The sequence below is a fragment of the Stomoxys calcitrans genome, chromosome 5 (genome assembly GCF_963082655.1).
Source record: "Stomoxys calcitrans chromosome 5, idStoCalc2.1, whole genome shotgun sequence".
Classification (NCBI taxonomy): domain Eukaryota; kingdom Metazoa; phylum Arthropoda; class Insecta; order Diptera; family Muscidae; genus Stomoxys; species Stomoxys calcitrans.
In genome coordinates, this window is record NC_081556.1 from 80917598 (window position 1) to 80945238 (window position 27641).

General features: G+C 42.0%; 1 protein-coding gene across 8 annotated transcripts; it reads right to left on the reverse strand.

Annotated features, from left to right (window-relative positions):
- Positions 1–298: 298 nt before the first annotated feature.
- LOC106080700 (uncharacterized) lies at positions 299–27641 on the reverse strand. Of its 8 annotated transcripts, none has more exons than XM_013242172.2 (6): positions 27560–27641; positions 19913–20186; positions 10966–11088; positions 10634–10892; positions 5716–5885; positions 299–791 (listed from the first exon to the last, which is right to left on the reverse strand). In XM_013242172.2, exons 2-6 carry the CDS (start codon positions 20160–20162, stop codon positions 595–597), a joined length of 999 nt encoding a protein of 332 aa, XP_013097626.1. In that variant the 5' UTR covers positions 20163–20186; positions 27560–27641; the 3' UTR covers positions 299–594. The 8 variants fall into 8 exon arrangements, with proteins under 8 accessions (XP_013097626.1, XP_013097629.1, XP_013097624.1 ...); XM_013242175.2 differs by lacking the exon at positions 27560–27641 and adding an exon at positions 27408–27535 and having other exon boundaries at positions 19913–20175; XM_013242170.2 differs by lacking the exon at positions 27560–27641 and adding an exon at positions 27408–27535.

Here is a 27641-nt window from a genome sequence, read left to right on the forward strand (position 1 = left end):
CTTGTTAAAGACTGTAGCGTAATTTTAACAGACAGACGAACTGTCGGACATGGTTAGATCGTCTTAGATTTTTACGACGATCAAGAATATATATACTTTATAGAATCGGAAATGGAGATTTCGATGTGTCGCAAACGGAATGACAAAACTTATATATACCCCCATCCTTCGGTGGTGGGTATAGAATTCCTTTCTATGTCGAAACAAACAACCCATTTTGAAACAATGCAAAAAACTAATTTGCATTTATCATATGATATGATATGATATCAGATTTTAATTTTTTAAAACTATCACATTTAACAACCTTCCACATTTATTGACTTAAGCCGCATAGGGAAATAAATGAATATTTATGCGCAATTGTAGGAACTTGTACACACATAACTAAAAGATATTTACATATCCATGCATACATATACTCCACTGAAACTCTCATAAATGCCTCCACATTTGTGTGTAAATATATTTTTTTTCGTTTGTTTTTTTGATTAACTTATTTAGCATATTTTATGGGTATTATTTAACAGTTTTTCCTTTTGAGTGCATATCAATCATCGTTTGTCGCTCGCCTCTACGAGTATATCTGCGTAACTAATTCAGCAATAAAAAGCCATTGATGTAGTAGACCAAAACCAAGCTATTGATGTGATTCGTACAATTACAGTCGATTTTACTTTCGCCATTTAGGAAGAGACACAAGCACTCATCCTCCTGGGGCCAATTGGTAACGGTGACTAAGTTATGCCAATTCATAAATTCAATGTATCCGAAGAGACCACAGATGACATCTGCAATTGAAAATACAAACAATTTTGGAATAGCATTAAAATTAAGTCAAAACGCGCTAAGTTCGGTCAGGACGAATCCACCATCAAGGATGTTGCAAAAATGTACACAAAAACTTAGTTTAACAAATTTTTTTAAGAAATACAGTCGACTGAGGTTAGTTTTAAGAGGGGGTGCGGAGGGTACCCCATGCCCTGCTATGGTCCAAACCCACAATCGGCTTGTTGTGCGCTCTAAATCCGAAACGTAAGCCCGAGGAAATCTTTGTTGGAAATTTCTTGCTGCTCACAAAATACTTTATCGTTTTCCCTTCTATGCCACTAAGATGGTTGTTGTTGTCGTTGTTGTAGCAGTTTATTGTCTTCTATATTTCATCTTCTTGATTCGGTTGAGTGTCAAGACCCAGGAACTCTGCAACTAAGATGGGGTGCGTCCACAGGGATCTGGGTCTAAGGCGAGTGGGTCTGGCCGGGCAATTAAACAGGTGACGTGTATCGTGCGGTCCCTGGTTACAATCGGGACATACATCTTGCACGTCGGCATCAATCCTGAGTTGAGGCGGCTGCATCTGTCGGAACGTTATTGAGCCAGAACTACTCTAGTTTGCCGGGGGAGGTCAATTTCTTCGGGTGTAATGGGAGGCGGTCGTTCTCCAAGGACTACATTCACCCGGTAGCCGTATACCGCAACTGCTAGACCTCTCTCTTGTAGCGCTGAACCTCACGCTCTTGATCATGTAGATCTACCTTAAGGCTTCTGGGCGGTGGATATCTATCTATTTGGATGGTCACTGCGATAACAGCCCAAAAGGTACTGCTCAGACAGCATGTAGTTATGTCTTCGCACTGGTAGGATCTTTGTCTCCTGATGGAGGTGGCCCACATGAGAACTGAGGAGACAGCCCGTCGCAGTTCGGAGGGCGGCATTCTAACAGATCTGAATTTTATTCCACTGTGTGTCACAAAGTTGACGAGACCACACTGGCGCTGCATAACTTACCACAGACCGGCCAATTGCTTTGTACGTGGTCAACAAGGTTTCTTTGTCTGCACCCCAAGTGCTGCCAGCAAGTGACTTGAGGACCTTGTTTCTACTTTTGACTTTATCGCAGATTGCTGTGGCTTGTGGGGAGAATGTGTCCCTGTGCCCTGTGCCGCTTTGTCCCTTATACTTACTCGTATGCCTTGGGACCAAAAATGTATACACCGATTTCTTAGTATATAGTTTATCCAATCCCTAAATACCCGGTCCGACCGGTACTGGTCTAAGGAATGGATGAGTGTTTTGGTTCCCACATTGAGTTTAAAGCCTGTTTGGAGGGTTATTGCTGACCAAGCATAGAAGACATTGGCGACAATGTCAACAAGATTACGACTGCACTAGTATGTAGAGTCTTTCGAAGATAGTTATCCTCTTCGAGAAAGGAAATCAGCCCAAGAAAAACCCTGAATTAGCGGGTAGATTCGCAACATTGGAAAAGAGGACTGCAGACTTTATAGCAAAGCTCATCGTAAAAATGCGGAAGTTTATTGGAATGTGTTCTACGTTTTTAAAACGAATCATAACTGGAGATGAAAAATGGATTGTTTACAACAACGTTAGTCGAATAAGATCATGGTCCAAGCATGGTGAACCAGCTCAAACCACTTCAAAGGCTAATATCCACCAAAAGAAGGTTATGCTGTCTGTTTGGTGGGATCAGAAGGGTGTGGTATATTTTGAGCTGCTTCCAAGGAACCAAACGATTAATTCGGACTGTCTGTTTACTGTCAACAATTGGACAAATTGAATACAGCCATCAAGGAGAAGCGACCAGAATTGGTCAATCGTAAAGGTGTCATATTCCACCAGGACAACGCTAGACCGCACACATCTTTGGTCACTCGCCAAAAACTGAGTGAGCTTGGCTGGGAACTTTTGATGCATCCACCATAGAGCCCTGACCTTGCACCATCAGACTACCATTTATTTCGATCTTTGCAGAACTCCTTAAATGGTAAAACTTTCGGCACTAATGAGGCTATAAAATCGCACTTGGTTCAGTTTTTTGCAGATAAAGGCCAGAAGTTCTATGAGCGTGGAATACTAAATTTGCCAGGAAGATGGCAAAAGGTTATCGAACAAAATGGCAATTATATATTTGATTAAAGTTCATTCTAAGTTTTATTAAAATGCATTTACTTTCTTTTAAAAAATCCGCAATTACTTTTTAAGCAACCCAATATCTAGTTGCCTGGAACTTGCATATACTCCGAAAGCCTGGTAGGAGGCAAGGGTGGTATTTATACCCAAGCCCGGCAAGGCATGTTATGCGGCACCAAAGGCCTACAGACCTATAAGCCTTACATCCTTTCTACTCAAAACCATGGAACGTATTGAGGATACCATGATAAAGAGTAGGACGTCCAGCGAACTGTTCAAATACAAATAGCATGCCTATGTTAAGGGAAGGTCGGTGGAGACTACCCTGAACGATGTTGTGTATAAAATAGAAGAATCGTTCGATGCCAAAACGTACACCCTGGCGGTTTGCATTAACATCGAGGGGGCGTTTAACAATGTGCAGACCGACAAATCGATCCAATCCTTAGACCAGTGCCGGGTGGACCGGGTCCTTAGAGACTGGATAAACCATGTGGTAAGGAACAGGTGGATAAATTGTGGGTCCCATGACAAAATTATAAGGGAGAAAGTACCACGGGAGGCATTTTATCGTCACTCCTATGGGTTACCACCATAATAACCTATTACGAATGCTGACTGAGGAGGGATTTGAACCCGTCTGCTATGCAGACGATGTTATAATACATTTTAGGGGTAAGGATCCAAACAACCTATGCAGAAGGGCCGACCCAGGGATCTCAATGTTAACCGGGAGAAAACTGAAATATGCCTGTTCACGAGAAGACGAAGGTTGGCCAATTTGACGCAACACGTTTCCCCAACAAAACGATTTCGATATCTGACAAGGTCAAATACTTAGGAGTGATCTTGGATAGGAAACTTAATTCGAAGTGTAACATTCAGCAGCGTACTGAGAAGGCTCACAGATGTTGGGCACTATGTAGACGGGCCGCAGCCTCGAAATGGGACCTAAATCTAAAGACAGTCCTCTGGCTCCACAGGAGCTTGATTAGACCTATACTTACTTACGCCTCAGAAGTTTGGTGGACTGCTATGGAGAAAAATTCAACATAAGGATCATACAACAGGATCAGAGAATATGTTGTCTTGGCATAAGCGGAGCGATGAGGATTACTCCCACTAGGGCACTGGATGCTATTCTAAATATCCGACCCATTGACATACAGATTAAGTGTGAGGCAGCCACTGCGGCTATAGTACTTAAGTTGATGGAAAAATGGATTGAGGATGAAAGGGAAACCTGAAAGGAAGGCAAGAGGTTTCCGATCGGATACCTGAGACGACACTTGAGGCACTGCTGCCTTCGGCACAGTCTTGGGCTGATGGAACCCTAGTATTGCCATCTGTTAGATCAAGATTATGTTACCCGGATGGTAACAAGATTATGTTACCCGGATGGATCAAAGCTAGAGGACAGAGTGGGCCTGGGGGTCTCCATTGAGAATCCAAGGACTGAGACCTGTTTTAGACTGAATGACCATAATAGACGGAGATCTGGGCGATTACGAAATGCGTGAGGTGGTGTGGTGCTAACGCGAGGACGCTGAGTATGAACATCTTTACGGACAGTAAAATTGCTATAAGGGCAAAAAAAAAACCAGGAAGGCAATCTCGGAATGTAGGAAGGAGATTAACGCCTTCTCTGAGGATGGCACAATCCGCATGATTTGGGTGCCGGGCCATTACGGTGTAAGGGGGAATGAAAGGACAGACGATTTGGCAGTGAAGGACAAAGGACTATAAACTTTGTTAACCCGAAGCGTTTCGAGTCGACGCAGTCCGAGTGAAGGGCGCGGACGACAAACGTCAACGAAACAGTCGTTAGGACGGCGAAAATCCTATAGGGCTATCCGGATCGTGAGAGGACAAGACTATTACTTAAAGGAAGTAAGAAGGAGATCAGCGTAGCTTTTGGTATCATTACGGGACACATAGGACTACGAGCTCACTTATGCAAACTCGGTGCGGCAAGTGATAGCATGTGTAGGGCATGAGAGGAAGATGATAAGACGTTGGAGCATTTAATATATAATTGCCCAGCTTTCGCGGATAAAAGACACCGGTACTTAGGTGGGGACATAATACCAGACATGATCCAACGTAGGGGAGTGGTATGGAAAACATTTAAGGATTTTGTAAGTAGCACGGAATTCCTAACTTAAAATTTTCTTTTTAGAGGTTACTTTTAGATTTTAGAGCGCATAACAAGCCGATTACTGGCTTAGGTCTTTGTTCATAGCGGCATGGGGCGGATTATTATCCGCACCCTCTTTTCAACCTAACCTAACATATCGGTGGTGCAAAATTGTGCTCTACTTCGAATATCCCAAATTAAGTCTCATATTACACTGATCGAAATATTTTTTACAATGTTTTGTTTGTTTATCTTTCGAGACAAGATTAATGATGAATGATTTATTGCAATGGATCACAGCACACCAACCAATGTAGGACACGTTTCGTCCTTTGTGAAGGTTGAGGCTTCAAGGGTCATAGATTTTCAATTTGAAGGTTTTTACACAATCTGTGAAAATTTCAAGAAAATCGGTGCTTTCGCTACCGAATCTAAACGGAACAAACAAGCAGACACTCGGGGTAAATTTTTATATAAGATTGGTTGTCTATTTCCAAACAACTATTTTTTTACCCATGTAGTCCCAATTGGTAAAAATGTTAATTTGAAATGGTTTTGGGGTCGGTTGTTCCTCAAGGTTGCTTACAGGAAATTAAAAAAGATTTACACCTAGTTCCCTAAGCCTTCACCTACGCCATTTCACTTACTCTGCTCCAAATAAAGGTCTCTATAAACATCTGGAATATTCATGTGTCGTAATACATTTTGTTCACGATAGACTTGAGTACATTTTTGACTGGCCAAAATTTCATAAGCCGTTTCTGATCCCAACGTCGGAGCGCAGATATGATGCATAAACACGTAAAGCAATAAAATTCTGTAAAGAAATAACACAAAAACACAGAAGAAGATTAGTAACAATATTAATATTCAAGTGATTTTAATAAGTCGATAAAAGTCTTCATGGTCCATGTCCTAATTCGGATATGGAAAACAGTAGTACTGTGGGTTCAAGCACCTTTGCTTATGTCGCTCAGTACAGTTTGGTGATGGCCGTTACTCACAAGGGAGAAGAAGAGAGCTGTATACCTAGCAACATATGGAGTGTGACCATGGATTATCATCGATATATTCCGATTACCTTAAGGAATTATCTGGACCACCTTCAGATGGTGACAAAGCAGGCTGATATAGGGCCCGAACGATACTCGAAAGGACATTGCACTAGGCCAGTAACCCGCCCAAAAATCTATAAAGATAACTCTGAGAAACAAATGAATAGTAACAAGTAAAAGTGTGATATCTTCGGCCGGGCCGATTCTTATATACCCTCCACCATGAATCGCATTTGTCGTGTTCTTTCTACAGTATCTCTTTTTTGGCAAACAAAACATAAACGAAAAGAATTGCTATGTTATTGGAACAATATCAAGCTACGAACCATGCTCAATACTGTTGTTGGAAGATATAACAAAACACGTCATGCAAAATTTTAGCCAAATCGGATAGGAATTGCTCCCTGTAGAGGCTAAAGAAGTCAAGACCCCAGATCGGTTTATATGTCAGCTATATCAGGTTATGGACTGATTTAAACACAGTTGTTGAAAGTCATAACAAAACACCTCATGCAAGATTTCAGCCAAATCGGTTAATAATTTCGTCCTCTAGTGGCTTAAGAAGTCAAGATCCCAGATCAGTTTATATGGCAGCTATATCAGATTGTGAACCGATTTGAACTATTCTTAACACAGTTGTTGGAAATCATAACGAAACACGTCGTTCAAAATTTCAGCCAAATCGAATAGGAATTGCGCCCTCTAGACGCTTAAGAAATCGAGACCCCAGATAGGTTTATATGACAGCTATATCAGGTTATGGACCAATTTCAACCATACTCAACACAGTTGTTGGAAGTCATAATAAAACACCTCATGCAAGATTTCAGCCGAATCGGATAAGAATTGTGCCCTCCAGCGGCTCAAGAAGTCAAGATCCCAGATCGGTTTATATAACAGCTATATCAAATTGTGGACCGATATAGCCCATTTACAATCCCAACTGACCTACACTAATAAGAAGTACTTGTGCAAAATTTCAAGCGGCTAGCTTTACTCCTTCAAGACAGACAGACACACGGACAACAGATATTACCGCCTTACAGGAAGTGCGATGGATCGGGAAAAGCGTCGCTACTCCCTTAAGACGAGGCATAAATTTGATTGTGAATTTGTTATAAGTCGGAGACTCAAACAATTTGTCTACTAGTTTACTTCGGTGGATGATAAGTTCTCCACTTATTTGTACCCCCAACAGAAGACAAGGACAAGCAAACCAAGGATATTTTCTACGAGTGCCTGGATAGATAATACGACAGCTGCCCCACCCAAGATATTACAACCGTTGTGTTGGATTTTAATGCAACGATAGGGAAGGTAAGTTTCCAACAGTTGAAAAACTAAGCCTCCACGAGATAACGTTCGATAATGGGTTGAGGCTAATAGACAAAAGCATGGTAGTTAGAAGCACCAGCACCAAAAGTTGCAAATACAACAGATGGTAACGACATTCTACACAATACTAGGCCAACTGCTTGATGAAAGTACTCCATGTCCCGATGATATAGCGGATCAGTGGCAAACCATTACCCACTTCATGGAAAGCCTCCCCAAGAAACCCGTGGTACGACTAAGAGTGTCGAAATGCTACTGAAGTCAAGAATGCGACATACAGAGCAAACCTGCAATCAGTAGCAACGTGCCAGATGAAGGAGAGGTATCGGGAAAAAAAGAGAGAGGAGAAAGAGAGCAGAAAGAAAAAGGAAATGGAGAGACGTGAGTGTAAGCGAATTGAGATGTAAAAGAAATTTTACGAAAGAATCAAACATCAAACCGATGGCTTTGGTGCGGGCACATTCTCCTGCAGAGACAAAAAAGGAAATCTGGTAACTGACACAGATAACATGCTGAGAATATGGAAAGAACATTTTACCCAACTGCTAGTGTCCGACGTTGGCGCCGAAGAACTGCGGTATCCTCTTCGCCGGGTAAAATGTTCATCCCATATTCCATAACCAATCAATGAAGATGGTATGGAATGTTTACCTGCTAGTCAGAATGAAGTCTAAGTAGCAGTAACACGACCAAAGAACAACAAGGCAGCAGTAGACGACGTGTCACCCGCTGAACTATTTAACACCGGAGGCGACACGCTGATAAGGCGTATGCATCAGCTTATCTGCGCAATCTGGATAGAAGAACTCATACCTGATGATTGGAACCACAGCATACCATGTCCCGTGCACAAGAAAGGAGAAAAGACGGAATGTGCCAACTACAAAGGAATAAGTCTCCTCCCCATGAGATAATTGGGCCCTATCAATACAGTTTTAGACCTTGTAAATCTACCATAGACCAGAAATTCTCATTGCGCCAAATCCTGGAAATGATCTGAGAAGGAGACTCTACTCTTACTATTTCTTCCTTGACTACAAAGCCGCTTTCGATAGCCCTATACGTTCAAAGGTATTTCAAGCCATGTCCGAGTATGGTATCCCTACAAAATTAAGAAGACTCTACAGGATGATGATTGCTGATATTATTCCTCAGAATAATAAAGAATCTGTCCAAATTATTCAAAACCAAACGAGGTTTCTGGCAGGGAGACAGCTTATCGTGTGATCTTTTTAATATCCTGCTGGAGAAGATAATACATTTATAGAAAAAATTTGTTGAAAATAGCGTACACTGTCTGCTGAGTATTAGTAGTTAATATTGCTGCTATTATAGCAGTAGTTCTGCTATTACAGCAGTAGTACTGCAATTTCAGAGCAGCAAGCTGACTGCTGAAAAGTTTGCTGAAAATGGCTGCTGCTTAATTATGAAGGCGGTGTTAGAAGAGAAAATAAAATACAAATTTAGACGTGCGTCTCTTGGATGCCACCGTGGCGCAGAGGTTAGCATGTCCGTCTATGACGCCGAACACCGGGGTTCAAATCCCGGCGTGAACATCAAAAAGTTTTCAGCAGCAAGAACATGCGTCTTCGCAGCCTTTGAAAGAATCAAAAGAGTTTCGGTAAAAGTGGTGTTGGCAGTAAAGGGAGATAACACAAAATAGATTATGTCACTCCCACAACAAGTCTGATCAAGTCTGATCCAACAAGTTGAAGTTGAAGGTCTCAGTAGTTGTTGCTGAACACTTGTCTGAGAAACTATCGACACATCTCTAAAGTCAAGAGGATTGCAGAAGATTGGAAGTCCCTCTGCCACGATCGGAACAGGAGGGGAAAGCGTCGAAACGGGACCCGAAAAGCCTTGTGTGGGTGGGTCATCCGGTTGGATTGGGCTCAAGATGTGCGCCAGCGGGGAGGTCGAGAACTCAGAATGTACTTCGACAGCAGCAGCTAATGAAGCATTGAAGAAGGAAGCGTCCACACCGCAAGTGTCCTGAGAAGGAGTAGTTCCACTGCTTTCTCAACTGCCCCTGGATGCGTAAGGAAACCCATCATGAAAATATCGAACAAATCTTGTGAGGATCAACTCCTGACGGACTCGGAAGACGAGGCTAAAGCTACAGTGGTCGAAATTCTGAATCCTGACTATGGTCCGGCTTCGGAGGCACAAAAGGTCCTTCTGATGGCAGGAGGATTTGACGTGGTTCTATTCAGGCCGTTGGTGTATGGAGGAATGGTTCGTGGACGTAAAAAACTCAGGGATGTAAACTACTCAAAGGTACGAGAAAAGGGAGACACAGAGCCTGTATTCTTGTAAATAATAGCCTAAATGTTTTTCTTCTTTCGTCGCTAAGCACTGAAGATTCAGTAGTAGCTAGCCTTGAAATTCAGAAATGCCGCCTTCAAGCCTTAAGTTGTTGGTTGAAGACGCTCTTGCAGAGAAAAAGAGCCTCATTGTAGGAAGTAATGCTAATGCACATCACCAGATATGGGGAAGTTCGGATATAAACGAAAGAGGTGGGCTGCTTATCAAATATATTATAAGTTGCAATCTGGCGATTTGTAATAAAGGAAATAAACCCGACCTTTATTACCAGGAACAGGAAGGAGGTATTAGATGTTCCCTTTGTATCGGAAGGTCTAAGCCGAAGGATATGCGACTGGGAAGTGTTGAATGACCACAGCTACTCTGATCATCGGTATATTAGTTTCAGCCTTAAGGAGAAAACTACAGAAATGTACACCTGAGCAAATAAAGAAGAAGGAGGAAGTTGGAAATCACAACTTTGAGATATTCAGCAACTTTATCTTACTCGGCACCGCCGTAGCCGAAATGAATGACACCAGTTTGAAATAAAGCAACGAATGATATTGGCAAATAGATGGTACTTTGGATTAAGCAACCAGCTTAGAAACATGGCCACCTCTCGATTGCCGAAGATTACACTACACAAGTCACTGATAGTACTCGTGTTGTTATTTGGTTCCGATGCATGGGTATTTGTGAAAGCAGACGAGGCAGTGCTTGGAATGTTTGAAAGAAAGATTTTTCATAAAATTTATGGACTTGTTTGAGAGTATCGACCACGAGCTGTATGACGACGTTAGCATAGTTAAACGTAACAAAATCAAAACAATCAACATCAGTTTGAAAATCAAAACAAAAAAAGACTTACTGATGCATTCTTTTGTAGCCATATGAGGGCAAATCGGTAACCATAAAGTCTAAACACTCCTGGGGCACCTGGCATCTTGAATCTAAAGTTGCCACAGATGATAGACATTCATCGGATTGTATCATATCTCGCTCCCGCATATCCACCAACTGAGTGTAGTTTTTCAACAGCGACTTATATTCGAAATGGGTATCGATGTGGCGTTCTTTTAGAATAGGTGGTTTGAGTAGTACATTTTTCTGGAATATATTATCAATGACTTAAAAACAGAACAAGGTAAGAGAATTAGTAAAAATAGTAGTGGTTGTGACGGTTTCTTCAAATGTACATACTTTTCTTTTGAACATTTTCAAAATCGGCATCCTCTGTGTTACGAATAATATTATCCAGCTTCTGCAGCAAATGATAGTTGGCCTGTTGCTCATACCGATTTGATTCTATATAGCGCTGGTGTTCTAAAAATATGAAAAATTATTACAAAGCGAATAAATGGAGATACAAATAATTTTATTATCGCCGCCATACTATAGAGGTATACTAATATAGTCATTTCATTTGCAAAGCTTTGTATGATCTTAAAAATTTAAAACGATTTACTTATGTTTGTTGGGTTGTACAAATACAAATTTTCACATGAACGTTCCACTAAGGAACAGAGGCGAATTTCTCACATATCATTGACTGCAGTCCGATTCAAGTTTTTAAGCTCAATGATAAGGGACCTCCTTTTTTATAGCCGAGTCCAAACGGCGTGTCGTAGTGCGACACCTCTTTGGAGAGAAGTTTTACATGGCATAGTACCTCACAAATGTTGGCACCATTAGAAGGGGAAAACCACACTGAAAATATTTTCTGATAGTCTCGCCAGGATTCGAACCCAGGCGTTCAGCGTTGTAGGCGAACATGCTAACCTCTGCGCTACGGTGATCTTGTTGGGGTGTATGTTCGTGTTTTCCTATAGTGCTGTTATCCAGACACTTGGTCTCACATTTTATAAACATATTCGAACTCTACTCCCTAAAACATTTAAGTCCCATTTTGTCCTCATCAAGCTAAAAACGACCGCCTTGTTTGGGTTAGATGGGGTCCTTACTCTTGGCCCCAAATTTGGATATCAAATTCACTTGATACCCATATTGTCCTGATCGTATCAGATGTTTGTTTGGGGGGTTTGAGGGTGGAGCGATTCACCCAGCCATTCACCACAAAATTTTAATATCAGATTTGTGTGTTTGGGTTCCTATAAGTGTTCAAACAAAAAATGCGCTGCAATTGGTCCTCCCTTGCCCCAGATCTATTGATTTTTGAAATCTTGGGTAAGTGGGAATTGGCTGAAATTTTGCACATGACTTCCAATACATTTATTTCATAGATGGTCTGCGGCAGAGGGCTGGGAAAAGTATCGTGAAGCCCTAGGAAAGTTCAAAAAGGAGAGCGAAGATCGGGAAATTCCATGTTGGATTGGGGGGCACCAGTAAGCTAAGTATTTTCTCTAAGTATAGTAGCAAGCCAAACTCCTTGAGGGTGAAAGGCAAAACTTGTGGAATTGCTGATGGAAATACACTTTTCAGGCAGCCAGAATGAGGTCGGTTATGAAACACACATTGTAGCGCCCTCTAAGGAATACCTCATGAACTGTGTTGCCACTCAAGAAATTTATTTCCTACCAAAATTTAAGAAAAAATGCTACCAATCCGTCCAAAAACTTCCAAATGTTCTACAGGCCGAATAGTTGGCCATTTGGAAGACATCAAACTATACATTGTTATACCCACCATTGGTGGGAGTATACTAAAGTCATTCCGTTCGTAACATCTCGAAATATCTATTTGCGACCCCATAAAGTATATATATTCTGGACCTTCTCGACATTCTGAGTCGATCAAGCCATGTCCGTCCGTCGAAATCACTATAGCAGTCGAACGCGTAAAGCTAGTATCATGAAATTTGGATATAGCCCCAATATAAACTGACCCCCGGTTTGACTTCTTGAGCCCATAGAAGCCTCAATTTTCATCCGATTTGGCTAAAATTTGGAACAAAGACTTGAGTTAGGACTTCCAACATCCATATTCTGTATGATCCTAATCGGTATATAACCAGATATAGCCCCCATATAAACCGATTCCCGGATTTGCTTTCTTGAGCCCTTAGAAGCTTCAAATTTCATCCGATTTGGCTGAAATGTGGATTAAAGACTTCAGTTACGACTTCCAACATCCATGCCGTATCCACGGGTTCGGCCCGCCGAACTTAGCACGCTTTTAATTGACACGGCTACCAAGTACTAAGTCGTCCTTATTCATATAGGATCTAGACATGTCCGTCTCTATATTGGTTGAAAACACTCTATAGCCTGAGGTCCAAAGATGGCCTATATCTTGATATAGCATCCTTTATACGGATCTCCCGATAAGAAATCTTGAGTTCATAAAGTCGTATTTTTGCGCCGATTTAATTGAAAATCCGTGCCGTGTTTGGATAAAGCGATCTACCGATTTAAGTGTTTGAGCCCAAAAATGGTCTTTTACTTCCCATTTTCGCCGTTACAGCGAGATGCATGTAGCCCTCAACTTTTGAGTATAGACCAGATTTGACCATATTTGTTTGCAGCTGCCACATAGCCTTGTTTTCCGATTGAAGGCATTGAACGCACATAAGCCGCATTTTCTATCCAGAACTTACGCCCTTTTTCTTGACATTTGAAGCAGTGAGACCCTCGATATCCTTGGCTTAATTCTGCATTCTTAACGAATACATAGAAACAAACCGAAGTCAATTAATTTTGAGTCTTGCCCGACGATTTTTTGGTAATTAACTTGGTATTTATATGTTGGAAAAACCTACCAAAACTTGAGGTCAGTCTACCAGCCACCAAGAGAATAAAAACCTACCAATTTTGGTAGGAACCTCCAAAAACGGCAACACTGCTCATGAATGACATGAATGTCGAGGACGAGAGCTAATGTTGGAGATTAGCGAGAAAAATAACCCACTGCACGACATCGTTTTTACTGGAAACACTGGAAGACCGATAGACCTGAAGGTGAGTAAGAGACTAACATAAAACTTCAGTGTGGCACAATACGCCTATCAAAAAGTATGTCGATAGAGACGGCTCGGCACGAAATAGTACGAGAAGTCAAGACGTCTCGCCAACGGTAGGTGTACGCATTGGCGGAAATCCTGAATACCTCAGTGGTTTTACTACCTTCAAGATGGGGTAGATAGAGAATAGAAGTGGAAGTATAATAAGGTATGTGGCACCACTATCAACGCGGACTTTTGAGATAGTGTGGCGGGTGACAAGGGGAATACCTTAAGGAGCTGTGTCTCATCAAGGCTGGAGTGGGATTATTCGTATATGCGGAGATGTCGTGCTAGTGATCCAAAAAAGTTCTTATCAGCGATAAGTGGGATCATAGAAAGGTCACTGAGAAGAGCGTCAGGATTGGCTACGAGAAATGGGTTGAGAACTAACCCAAGGCAATCGAAGCTAGTGCTCTTCACTGGGAGATATAAGGTACCTGATTTTGGACCCTCATCTTTGGGACCACACTGCAGTTGCCGTAAGAGGCGAAATACCTATGCCCTGTGCATGATTCGAAACTGTGCTGGTAAAATTGCAAATTTACCCATGAACATTCCATTAAGGAACAGGGGAAAGAAGCCGGAAGGCACTGTGCGCCTTGTACTCTTACAGGAAGAAATTTGATTATAAGTAGGGAACTAACTCGAAGACTATTAATTGGAGGTACACGGCTAATATGTAACCAGTTCTGACATATGAAGCGCTTCTATGTTGGAAGAAAGTTGTAGAGGCGTCTTGACTGCTCGTACTGCTTCGTGCCGAGCAGTCTCTATCGACATACTCTTAGGATACGCATGTTGTGTCACTCTGAAGTTTCCCGGTGTTAGTCTATTTCTCACTTTCAGGTTTACCAGTCTTCCAGTGTTTCCAGTAAAAACGATTATAGATTTATAGGTCTATACACCTTTGTCGTGCTCGGGTTTATTTTCCCGCTATTGGGCATTAAGAACTCTCACCAAGCCCTGGATGGAATTACAGATCCATCAGGTCCACCAGAATTAAATGGTTGTAAAGAGCTAATCGCCCATATTATCTTCTCCTCATCGACAATGTCATTAATGAGGTATTCCGTATTGCATTACCGACCTCATTCTGGCTGCCTGAAAAATATGTTTTCATCAATTATTTCCCAAGTTTCGCCTTCCTTCCTCAGGGAGTTTGGCTTGCTGCAATACTTAGAAAGAGCTCTTTGTGCAACCAATTGCGTCCTCTTCGCTCTCCTCGTCTCCTTTTTGAACTTGCCAAGGGCTTCGCGATACTCTTCACACTTTAAAAGGAAAGCCTCAAATCAGAGAGTTGGAAAAGCTTCACAGAGATCCACCCCTCAAACGGGGTTGGTGGCGGTACTGCATCCATTTACATCCATTATTCGTAACAGTACCGCCAAGGTTGCTCTAGGGCTGAAGGAGGACAGGTACAGCTACTGCTTTGTTCTGTGTATTATAGATGCAGAGAGCAGATTGAGGTAGGTCTTAAACTACCTGGCAAATTGCAGATGTAAATTTACCCACGAACATTCCATTAAGGAACAGAGGGCAAACTTCTCACATATGAAGGAGTGATGCCCGGTTCAAGTTTTAAGCTCAATGATAAGAGACCTCCATAAGAGAAGTGAATGATGGAGTGCCGCAGGGTGACATCTTTTTGAGGAGAAATTTTTACATGGCTTCTATGCGCGGCATAGTACCTCACAAATCTCGACAACATTAGAAGGGGAACATCGCCGTCAAAAATTTTCTGATGTTCTTGTCAGGATTCGAATACAGGAGCTCGGCGCCATACGCGGACATGCTAATATCTGCGCTACGGTGGCCTTCAAGGATAGGATCTTCGGGTTTCGCTTTCCCGGAAGAAAGGATTTTGAGACGTATGCTGTGTTTGAGGAAGATGAAACTATGTTTTCACTAATGGGGTCAGGGTCGGGAATTCGGGGCTACTACAAAGCACTCGATATCGGTATATCGCTGAGACTGCTGGAATGCGTGACAGCATTTCACGCAGATATATGTGCCATTTCGATAACCGTAAGAGAAGCCCGAGGAAGGAGTTTACATGCTCAAGATTTGTGAATGAGGACAGAATAGCAGCGCTCAAGGCTATGAATGCAAGGATGGTGAGATCGAGGTAAATAACGGAATGATTGGACTCCCCAAAGGACGTCGGGGCTCATGAAATGGCGCTGACTTTTGTTCTCGTTCATAATGGAATTATGGGAAATAAGAAGTCGGACGGATATACCAGGAAGAGCTCTTCATATCGAGCGAACCTGTCGCCGGTTCCGCATATGTGTCATCTGTTGAACTTTGTTCATATCCGGATCTACAAGGCGACCGGCTTTCCATCTTGGGGAGACAGTTTTTCCCCGATCTGGTTAAATTTCCAACATATGAACAAGACGGGATGCTATTACTTTCGCCGGGCATCAGTATGGATTTTGAAGACTGCATAGCACAACAACCGCGTTGCATACCATCACCGCACCCATTTGCCGTGACTTCAATCAGTCCAGGCCATGCGATGGGACGGTCCCCGTGGCACGGGACCTATTGAAGGCATTCGACACGATCAGCCATGCCAAACTATCCCCACCACGTCCGGCCAGCCAGGCCTGAAACGTGAATTTTTTTGTGTGTTCGCCAGTCATATGTGGAATTTAGGGATAACAAGTCGAAGCACCGTAGAGTGAAACAGGGAGTTCGCCAAGGCGGGATGATATCGAACTGCCTCCTCAGTTTTAATGTGGACCACCTCCATTAGGGGACAAAGATGCTACCAGTGCGAATACATAACTTCATGCTGTCTAAGTAATACCTTTTGGGCTGTTATCGCAGAGCCCATCCAAATCATCATCTTGTGGATAGGTATCAACCGCCTTAAGGTTGATCTACATGATCTAGAGCGTAGCCCATCTTCGTCGCAGAGTTCCTGAATCTGGATACTCAACAGAATCAAGCAGACGAAAGATACAACACATGAGGGCCCAATGAAAACCTGCCCGAGCGGTCATGCGTGTTAGATACGATCTAGCTCCCCACTCTTTTAATACGCTCTACCATAGTGGTACCAATAACTGTGGTAGGTATGATTGAAATCGGTTCATAACCTTATATAGCTGTCATGTAAACCAATCAGGGGTCTTGACTTCTTGAGCCTATAGATGGCGCAATTCCCACCCAAAATGCTAAAATTTAGCACGACGTGTTACGTCATGACTTCCAACAACTGTGGCAAGTATGGTTTAAATCGATCCATAACCTGATATAGCAGCCATATAAACCGATCTCGAATCATGACTTCTTGAGCCACAATTATAATCTGATTTGGGTGAAATTTTGTACAACGGCTTCTCCCATGACCTTTAACAAATATAGTCTGAATCGGTCTATAGCCTAATACAGCTCCCCTAAAAAAAAAATTTCCTATTTAACTTTTTACACAGTGACTTCTATTCAACAACATTCATTCCATTATGGTCCGAATCCAACCATAACTTGATATAGCTCCAATAGCATAGCAAAATTTTTTTTATTTTTTCCTTTCCTTTGTTTGCCTAAAAAGATACACCGGGAAAAGAACTCTACAAATGCGATCCATGGTGGAGGGCTTATAAGATTCGGCCCGGCCGAACTTAGCACGCTTTTCCTTGTTTATATTTCTGCATCTCCCTATCTTTTATCTACACTGAAAAAAAAACTTGGGCCAAAATTTAATTTTTTTCAATATTCGTAGGAATTTTGCAATGAAAACGAGCCAAAGAAACAAAACTTTAAAATAAAGATGCTATCAAGGTGGTTTATTGTTTCCCAAACATCCCATTATCGAACAAGTTAGAAGGAAACTAACTTCTCACAATTGACTGCAATTCAAATATAATCTCAATGATAAGGGGATCTTCTGTTTTATGCCCAGTCCGAACGGCTTGTCACTAAAAAGTGACACCTCTTTGTTGAGAAGTTGTACATGCCTGCAGTCGCTAAGACAAACATTTAGTGAGGGGTAAACAACGGCTGAATGTGTTTTCGCCGGCGAGATTTGAACTCGGGCTTTTGGATGCGATAGACGGGCATTCCAACTACCACGGTGGCTCCCATATCTTAAAGATGTTACCTTTGACTTGAATTTCCTATTTGCTAATGGACATGACCATCCGTTTCAAATTTTGATCGCTGATTAATTCTATTTTACCACATAGATGACTTGTAAATGCAAATTTTGCCCATGAACATTCCACTAAGGAACAGGGGCAAACTTCTCACATATCAATGAGTGCAGTCCGATTTAAGTTTTAAGCTCAATGATAAGGTACCCCTTTTTCATAGCCGAATCAGAACGGCGTGCCTCAGTGCGACACCTCTTTGGAGAGAAGTTTTACACATGGCATAGTACCTCACAAATGTTGCCAGCATTAGGAGGGGAAAACCACCGCTAAAAAAATTTTCTGATGGTCTCGCCAGGATTCGAACCAAGATGTTCAGCGTCATAGGTGGACATGCTAACCTCTGCGCTACGGTGGCCTCCATAGATGACTGGTACAATTATTAATTTTTGAAAAATACTTTTTTTAAGCTTATCATCTTAACCTGAAACAATTAAAGCGTGCTAAGCTCGGACGGGCCGAATCTTATATACCCTCCACTTAGGATCGCTATTGTCAAGTTCTTTAGCTGATATCTTTTTATAAGCAAACAAAGGATAATTGGTAAGAATTGCTATGCTATTTAAGCTACACTATGTTTTGAACCGATTGGGGCCATACTTGGTTTGGCTGTTGGGGACTGAAGTGACATTGTGCAAAATTTGAGCTAAATCGGATAAGAATTGCGCTCTCTAGTGACTCAAGAAATAAAATCGGGAGATCGGTTTATATGGAAGAAATTTGAGGTTGTGAGCCGATTTAGACCCTACTTGGCACAGTTATTGGAAATCAAAACAAACCAATTCATGCTAAATTTCAGTCAAATCGGTTAATAATTGCGCCCTCTAGCGGTTCAAGAAGTGAGGGAGCTACATTTATATGGGAGCTTTATCAGTTAATGTTCCGATTTAGACCATATTTGGCACACTTGTTAATGGCCAAACTTCATACAAATTTTCAAGCAAATCGGATAATAATTCTGCTTTCTAGTGGCTCAAGAAGTCAAGATCCGAGATGGGATTAAATGGGAGCTATTTCAGATTATGAACCGATTTCATCATATTTCACACAGTTATGACAAGTTAAAACAAAACACTTCATGCTAAGTTTCAGTCAAATCGGATAATAATTCCGCCCTCTAGCGGCTCAAGAAGTCAAGACCCGAAATCGGTTTATATGCAAGCTATATCAGGTTATAGACCGACGAGAATTGCGCCCTATAGAGGCTCAAGAAGTAAGACCCAAGATCGGTTTATATGGCAGCTATATGAAAACATGGACCGATTCGGCCCATTTACAATCCCCACCGACCTACACTAATAAAAAGTATTTGTGCAAAATTTCAAGCGCCTAGCTTTACTCCTTCGAAAGTTAGCGTGATTTCGATAAAAAGACGGACGGTCGGACGGAAAGACGAACGGACGGACATGCGGACGGACATGGCTAGATTGACTTAAAATGACATGACGATCAAGAATATATTGGGTTGACCAAAAAGTAATTGCGGATTTTTCATATAGTCGGCGTTGACAAATTTTTTCACAGCTTGTGACTCTGTAATTGCATTCTTTCTTCTGTCAGTTACCAGCTGCTACTTTTAGCTTGCTTTAGAAAAAAAGTGTAAAAAAAGTATATTTGATTAAAGTTCATTCTAAGTTTTATTAAAAATGCATTTACTTTCTTTTAAAAAATCCGCAATTACTTATTGGGCAACCCATATATACTTTATGGGGTCTTAGACGATTATTTCGAGTAGTTACAAACAGAATGACGAAATTAGTATACCCCCATCTTATGGTGGAGGGTATAAAAATGAATTTGCACTTCTGTTAGGCACAATCTTTAAGTTCTGGCCTATGAATCGACCCAGCCAATCATATCGCGCTTTTAGTTGTTCCTTTCTAATTTGTTCGTTTTTTTACGCGACATTGTTTACCTGTTTGAATCACCCTCATATAAACTTCACTGACTTTTAAGACTCATTCCAATTTAATCACTGTTTTGAATTGTTTAAAACGAATGTGAAGAAGAAAAAAACCATTCGAGTACTTACGTTTTATCAGAAATTCACTCAATATCACTGCAAATTTCATGCTGGCATCTAAATCTTTACTCCTCTCCAGCTTTGTCAATAACTTCATAACGCTCTTAACCAGAAATCCTTTGGATATTGTTTTCTGTGTTATTCTTGCGGCACTGCCATGGCCACGGCCACCGCCACCAGCGAGCGTTCCCAGTAGACAATGGGCCGTTGTCGCCGCAAACAGTAGATAAACTAGAAATGTTTGTTTTAGGAACTTCATATCGCCACAGGCTCTGCAAATAGACTGTTGCCACAATGAATGACTTTTGGTGCCACATCAACTATGCTGTGTGCATGCAACCGGAAGTGGATGGCTCAGTATGTGTGTGTGTGTGTTTGTGAGTGCGCATCAGGTTTAACAACAATGGAAAGAGCATCGTGACAGGATAACTGCTGCTGTTATTCAAATTGATGATGGAATTTTATTTAGCCCAAATCCTGACAAATTACATAAATTTTTCAATTCCTCAAAGCCATTTCAAATGCACAACAATGCGAAAAACAAATAAAATTGGATTATGCAATGCTCACTTGCCTCTTAGCCATTAAAGGAAGGTGGGTGGTTGGTTTCAAACCTTTCCACAAGGGGAGTGGAGGTTTGGTTGGTAGAAATATCGAAAGCCTATTTTATCTATGAATATTTTTGTTACCTTCAAAATTCCCATATCGTGTCCAAGGGCAACGAGAGAAAAACAATACCTCAAATTTCGGCCGGGGTGAACTTTGGATACCCAAACCCTTGGACATATAACCACCTTTCGCCATAATATGGTGAAAAATGCATTATATATGAAACCGTAACAGTTATATCTAAACTCCAAACTCGGCACGGGACGGACCTCAAGGGGTCTAATACAATTCAATGCTCAAGACGGTAAAACATAATTTTCGTCCATATGGCAGCTATATTTAAATATGAGCCGAATTCCACCATATTGGGGAAGGATATGCAGGGGTCTTTTACAACTCACTGTACCAAATTTCAGTGAAATCGGTTAAATTGGTATATGTATGTGGCAGCTATATCCAAATATAGACCGATCTGAACCACATAGCGCATGGATGTCGAAAAACCTTACATAGCTAACTGCGCCAAATTTCAGCGAAATCGGAAAATAAATTAAGCTTATATGGGTACAAGCCCCTAAATCGGGAGATTGGTCTATATATCAGCTATATCCAAATGTTGGTCGATCTGTGCCAAATTGAACAGGGATATCGACAGCCTAACACAGCGCACTGTCCCAAATTTCAGGCTAAACAAGTAAGAGCGTGCTAAGTTTGGCCGGCCCGAATCTTATATACCCTCCACCATGGATCGCATCTGTCGAGTTGTTTGCACAGTATCTCTTTTTAGGCAAACAATGAATAATGAATAAGGACGGATGAGGAGGAGGGGGAGCTATATCAGGTTATAGTCCGATTCGGGGCTCAAGAAGCAAAATCGGGAGATCGGTTTATATGGGAGCTGTACCAAGCTATAGATCGATTCAGACCATATTGCAAACGTTTGTTGAAGGCCATGTGAGAAGCCGTTGTGCAAAAATTGTGCCAAATTGGATGAGAATTGCGCCCTCTCTAGGCTCAAGAAATAAAGACCCAAGGTCAAATAAGGCTAAGACCCAAGATCATATAAGGCAGCTATATCAAAACCTGGACCAATTTGGGCCATTTACAATCCCAACCGACCTACACTAAAAAGAAGTATTTGTGCAAAATTTCAAGCGGCTAGCTTTACTCCTTCAAAATGTATCGTGCTTTCGACAGACAGATGGACGGACGGACGGACATGGCTAGTTCGACTTAAAATGTCACGATGATCAAGACTATATATACTTTATGGGGTCTTAGATGCATATTTCGAGGTGTTACAAACAGAATAACGAAATTAGTATACCCCCATCCTATTTTTGAGGGTATAAAAAGGCAATTTTTATGGGCCCAAGAAGTTAAATCGGGACATCGGTATATATCGCAGCTATATCCAAATATGGCTTGATCTTAAACATACTCGGTACAATTGCCGAGGGGGCTAACAAATCATTGTGCTAAATTTCGGCGAAATCGGTTATTAAATTCCCTTTTTATGGGCCAGCTATATCCAAATCCGCACCGTTTTGGACCGTATTGAACAGGGGTGTGAAGGGGCGAACCATAGCTCACTACTCCAAATTTCAGTGAAATCGGACAATAAATGAGTATATTATGGGTCCTAGACATTTAATCGAGTGCTTGCTATATATGGCAAATCTGTACCGATCTGGGCCGTATTGAATAAGAATGCCCCCATCTTTCGGTGGTGGGTACAAAAAGGGCAATATGTTGAGCCAGGTCAACTTTTGGGAATTCTGCACCATGGCTCTTCCGTTGTAACACCCCTATGTTCGATTTTTCCCCCATCGTCTTCAATCATACTAAATAATCCATAGCGGTTTTGTGTTCCGAAATACGTTCTCCAGGGACTTAATGGCTGCTTGGCTGTCTGAGAAGATATTTATGCCAATCGTCGTTATGACATTATATCTTGGCCATTCCACCACTTCCTTAATTGCAAGGATCTCCGCTTGATATACACTGTAATGGTCGGCTAACCTTTTCGATATGATCAGTTCTAGATCTTTAGAATACACCCCAAAGCCCACCTGGTCGTTTAGTTTGGAACCATCCGTATAGAAATCTATGTAACTTCTGTTACCAGGAATATCGCAGTTCCAATCGGTTCTATCAGGAATAGTGGTACAGTAATTTTTTTCAAAAATCGGCTCAGGTAGGGAGTAGTCCACACTGCCTAGAACATCGGATATCAAGGATAACACAGTGTCCGTAGCCGCCATATGATCAATGAGAAAGTTCCCTTAACCTCACGGCAGTGGTCGCTGCAATTTGGGTAGCCACAATGTCCAGAGGCATAAGTTGTAGCATTAAATTCAGTACTTCAGATGGTGTAGTCCTCAGTGCGACTGTGATGCACAAACAAGCCATCTTTTGGACCCGGTTAAGTATTGAACAGTAGGTGGACTTTTGAAGCGCCGTCCACCAGACCACAACACCATATAGCATTATAGGTCTGATAACTGCAGTATATACCCAAGGCCTTAACCCCTAACTTTTACCAATAGCTCTCTTGCAGGTGTAAAGGGCAAGAGTTGCCTTTCTTGCCCTTTCCAAAATGTTGGATTTGAAGTTCAATTTCCTGTCCAGCAAAACACCCAGGTATTTTGCGCTTTCTGTAAATGGAACATTCTCTCCTCCCAAGGAGAAGGATGTTCCATAGAAAGATATACTTCTGTCTTGCATGGATTTATACCTAGACCACTTTTGGTAGCCCATTTTTCTGTTGCACGTAAAGCTTTCTGAAGTATATCTCTTAGAGTGCTGGGGAAACTTTCCCCTAACCACGTCATCAGCATACGCGATCACTTTTACGCCTTTTTCTTCCAGAGATAATAATACATTGTTAATGGCTATATTCCAAAGTAGAGGAGACAGTATACCTCCTTGAGGTGTTCCTCTGCTGACCCATCTTTTAAGATCCACAGATCCCAAGCCTGCCATAATGCATATTTTAGTAAGTAAGTTATTAATAATCTTTCTTACGGTATAGTTGATGACGTCGGTTTTACATTATTAAAAGCACCTTCAATGTCATGAAATGATAACATTGTATATTCCTTGACAGCGAGAGAACACTCTATGTAGCCGACTAGGTCGTGAAGGGCAGTCTCAGTGGATTTGCTTTACTATATTCATGCTACTGCCGCGACAGGCGATCTCCAGGGATCTTTGCCCTAAAATATGTTTCTATCAACCTCTCAGATGTCTTCAAAATGAAGAATGACAGACTTACAATGCGAAAATCTTTCGCTTTCGTATGGTACGGGTTTCCTGATTTTGGAATGAAAACGACCTTTGCTTCCTTCCATCCCACGGGTATATACGACATGCTGACACAAGCAGAGTATATCTCTGACTTCTGAATATAGCCCACCGTAATAGGTCTCGAGAAAAGAATCTTCCTTAGCCTAGAGGCTTCAGATGTATTCTCCACGGAGATGCAGAATTCCACCCAGGATTTATTCTGAGCCTTTTCAGCTCGCAATTGTATGTACTTAGCCCAGCCTTATAGATGTCCCAATCGTGTGGTGCTCTTGTGGCTCTGTTGAAGAGTTTTCTGGAGTCCTACCTTAGACCAACCATCTCCGGGGTCGCTGTTTACCCCTTGGCCTTGCATTCAGGGTCTTCGCGATCCGCTTGACCACTTTATCTATATCCTCCGTAGTTTCCACTTCCTTTTCTAGTCTAGAAGGGATAGTGGTGTAGAATTTGTGCCGAAATTTATCCCAATCCGCCTTTTTTCTGTTTAGCCGAGGGACCACTTCTGCCGTATTTCCTCCAGGGCTGAAACTAATATAACGATGATTAGAGAAACTGTGGTCATCCAACACGTCCCAGTCGTATATTCTTCCACTTATATCTTCCGATACAATGGTAATACCTAGTACCTCCTGCCTGTTCCTGGTAATAAAGGTCGGTTTATCCCCTTTATTACAAATCGCCAGATTGCAACCTTTAATATATTCAATAAGCAGCTCAACCCTTTCGTTGCATCTGAACTTCCCCATATCTGGTGATGTGCATTAGCTTCACTTCCTACAATGAGGCTTTTCTTCCCTACAGAAGCAGGTTCAACCAGCGACTTAAGGTCTGAAGGCGGCATCTCTGAATCGTGTGCCATATATAGGGAAGCCAGCCAGTAATGAGACTTGTTTATTTCAAGGCTGGCTACTACTAAATCTTCAGTGCTTAGCGACGGAAGAAGAAAATCATTTAGACTACCCTTTCCAAGAATACAGGCTCTGTGTCTCATATTCCCCGTACCCTTGAGAAGTTTTAATCCCGGAATTCTTTGTCCACGAACCATTCCTTCACACACCCATGGTTCCTGGATAAGAACCACGTCAAATCCCCTAGCCATCAGGAGGACCTTTAGTGCCGACGAAGCGGCCTTACAATGGTGGAGATTTGTCTGTAGAAACCAGACCATAGTCAGAATTCAGAACTTCCACTACTGTTGTGTTAGCCTCATCTTCTGATACCACCAGGAGTTCATCATTACAAGATTCGTTAGATCTTGTCATATTGAGCTTCCGTACGCATCCAGAGGCAGGTGAGAAAACTGTGGAACTACTATTCCTCAGAAAACTGGACACTTGCAGTGTGGACGATTTCTCCTTAGATGCTTCACTAGCTGCTGCTGTCGAAGTGACCACCGTGCTTCCCCGCTGGCGTACACCTTGAGCCCAGTCCAAGCGGATGACCCGCCCACACAGGTCTTGTCGGGTCCCGTTTCGATGCCATCCCCTGTCTCGACTGTGGCAGGGAGACTTTCAGTCTCCTGCAATCCGCCATACTTTAGCGATGTGATCGATAGTTCCTCATTCAAGTGTTCACCAACAACTGCTGAGTCGTCTTCAACTTACTGAATCCGTTGAATACAACCCCTCTAGGCTTGTTGAGGTTTGCGAGACAGCCAGAGTTGAGTACGAATACTGCATGTCTCCGGTCGCCATCAGTCTCATCCAATCTACCAATCTTCCAGTCGGTGGTTGAAAGATTGGGATTACATTACCTTAGTCATCCAAGTATCGATTCAAGATCTGAGGGAATTATTGGTATCTAAGCATGCGCCATTGGTCGAGAAGGAATATCTTCCTTCTTGACTAAATCTAGTGCAGCTGGCTAGATTTCACCAATCTTTTTTAGGGCACAACGATACATTTCAATTGAGCTTAGATCCCCGCGGGCAGTTTGTCTGTATCGGCCTCAATAGCAGCCTGCAACTCCACAAACTGATGGAGACCCAGGAAATTATACAAGGACATCGGAGTATACTGATGACAGTCCATTGACTATCCCACTCCAATTATTCCTGTTCTTCTCCCTTATCGACAAGTGCCATCACCATCCCTAGCGGTATTAGCAAAGGTTCCTGAACCCATCTTACTATTCTTTTAGGCATGGGATGCCTCCAGGTGACCGCAGCCTTTTGGCAGACTGCGGAATCTAAACGTGTAATCTTTGGGGTAGCCTGTGCAGCGGATTTTCGAGCCCAATTAAGGAAGTCTGTCTCCCTATTAGTGAGAGTCTTAGGATCATTCGCACCAAGCCTCTCAATGAACCTGAGAGCAATGCGTCTTTTATTATTCCAACCTCTTAAAGAGCGTGTTGGTTTGCCGGGAAAGGCCGATGCAAATGCAAATTTTGCCCATGAACATTCCACTAAGGAACAGGGGCAAACTTCTCACATATCAATGAGTGCAGTCCGATTCAAGTTTAAGCTCAATGATAAGGGGCCTCCTTTTTATAGCCGAGTCCGAACGGCGTGCCGCAGTGCAACACCTCTTTGGAGAGAAGTTTTACATGGCATAGTATTGGGTTGCCCAAAAAGTAATTGCGGATTTTTCATATAGTTGGCGTTGACAAATTTTTTCACAGCTTGTGACTCTGTAATTGCATTCTTTCTTCTGTCAGTTATCAGCTGTTACTTTTAGCTTGCTTTAGAAAAAAAGTGTAAAAAAAGTATATTTGATTAAAGTTCATTCTAAGTTTTATTAAAAATGCATTTACTTTCTTTTAAAAAATCCGCAATTACTTTTTGGGCAACCCAATACATCACAAATGTTGCCAGCATTAGGAGGGGTAAACCACCGCTGAAAATTTTTTCTGATGGTCTCGCCAGGATTCGAACCCAGGGGTTCAGCGCCATAGGCGGTCATGCTAACCTCTGCGCTACGGTGGCCTTCGATGGCCTAGGCAGATTATAAGAATGCAAAGAAGGAATAGGTTCGGCCTTGTCCTTTAGACTCGAACCAGGTGTCTTCGTCAAAAGCCCCTGCTGACCAGTCGTCTGTCGGCTAGTGGAGCCTGGAGCAGCCGCTCCACCAGTCGAGGTTTCAAAACTAGACAACATGCTACGGCCTGATATCACCACCGCAGCTGTTGGGTCTCTGAAGTCCATTCTAAGCCTACTCCCGGGCTCTAGATCTGCCGCTCCACTGGAAACAGGCGCAGATCATCAACCGTCTAATGGATATCTCTATCACAGCTATCCTTGAGTGACTTAAATGTTTCTTCCAAAAATAATGACCTATTACGAGTTGCAGGAACATTCTTGCGGAGTTAAATAACAATACGTCCACTCCACTCAACGGTTCAAAATCTACTGACAGATTAGGTTTGAGCAGTTTGCAACTCGTTGATTGACCGATTTGTATCGAACAAAAAAGAAGGGATTCTGAAATTTAGCCTGCTTCCACACTTTTTTGTCATTTGAATTAATAAATAATTTTCATAAAAAAAAATTAAACCGCAGCTTTACAACAAAGGTCTTGAAGGAAAAATTGTAGTGGACATATGATCACATAACCGATTCAGCGTATCCACATTTCTTAGCGTCGAAAAATACCGAAGTCGTAGTCGCTAATGAAGCGCGGTTTCATTTAAAAATCCTTTTGCATGTCAATCGGCTAAAGCACTGTATATGGATGGACAAAATACGATGTGTATCGTGAGGGTTTGTTTATGTACACCGTTAAAACGTTTGATTTATACTAATACCTATGAAAAAATATTTATCAGAAACGAGTTTCCGTTTAGTGCGGACCAAGCATATGGACTTTGTATTTTGTCAATTTAAAGT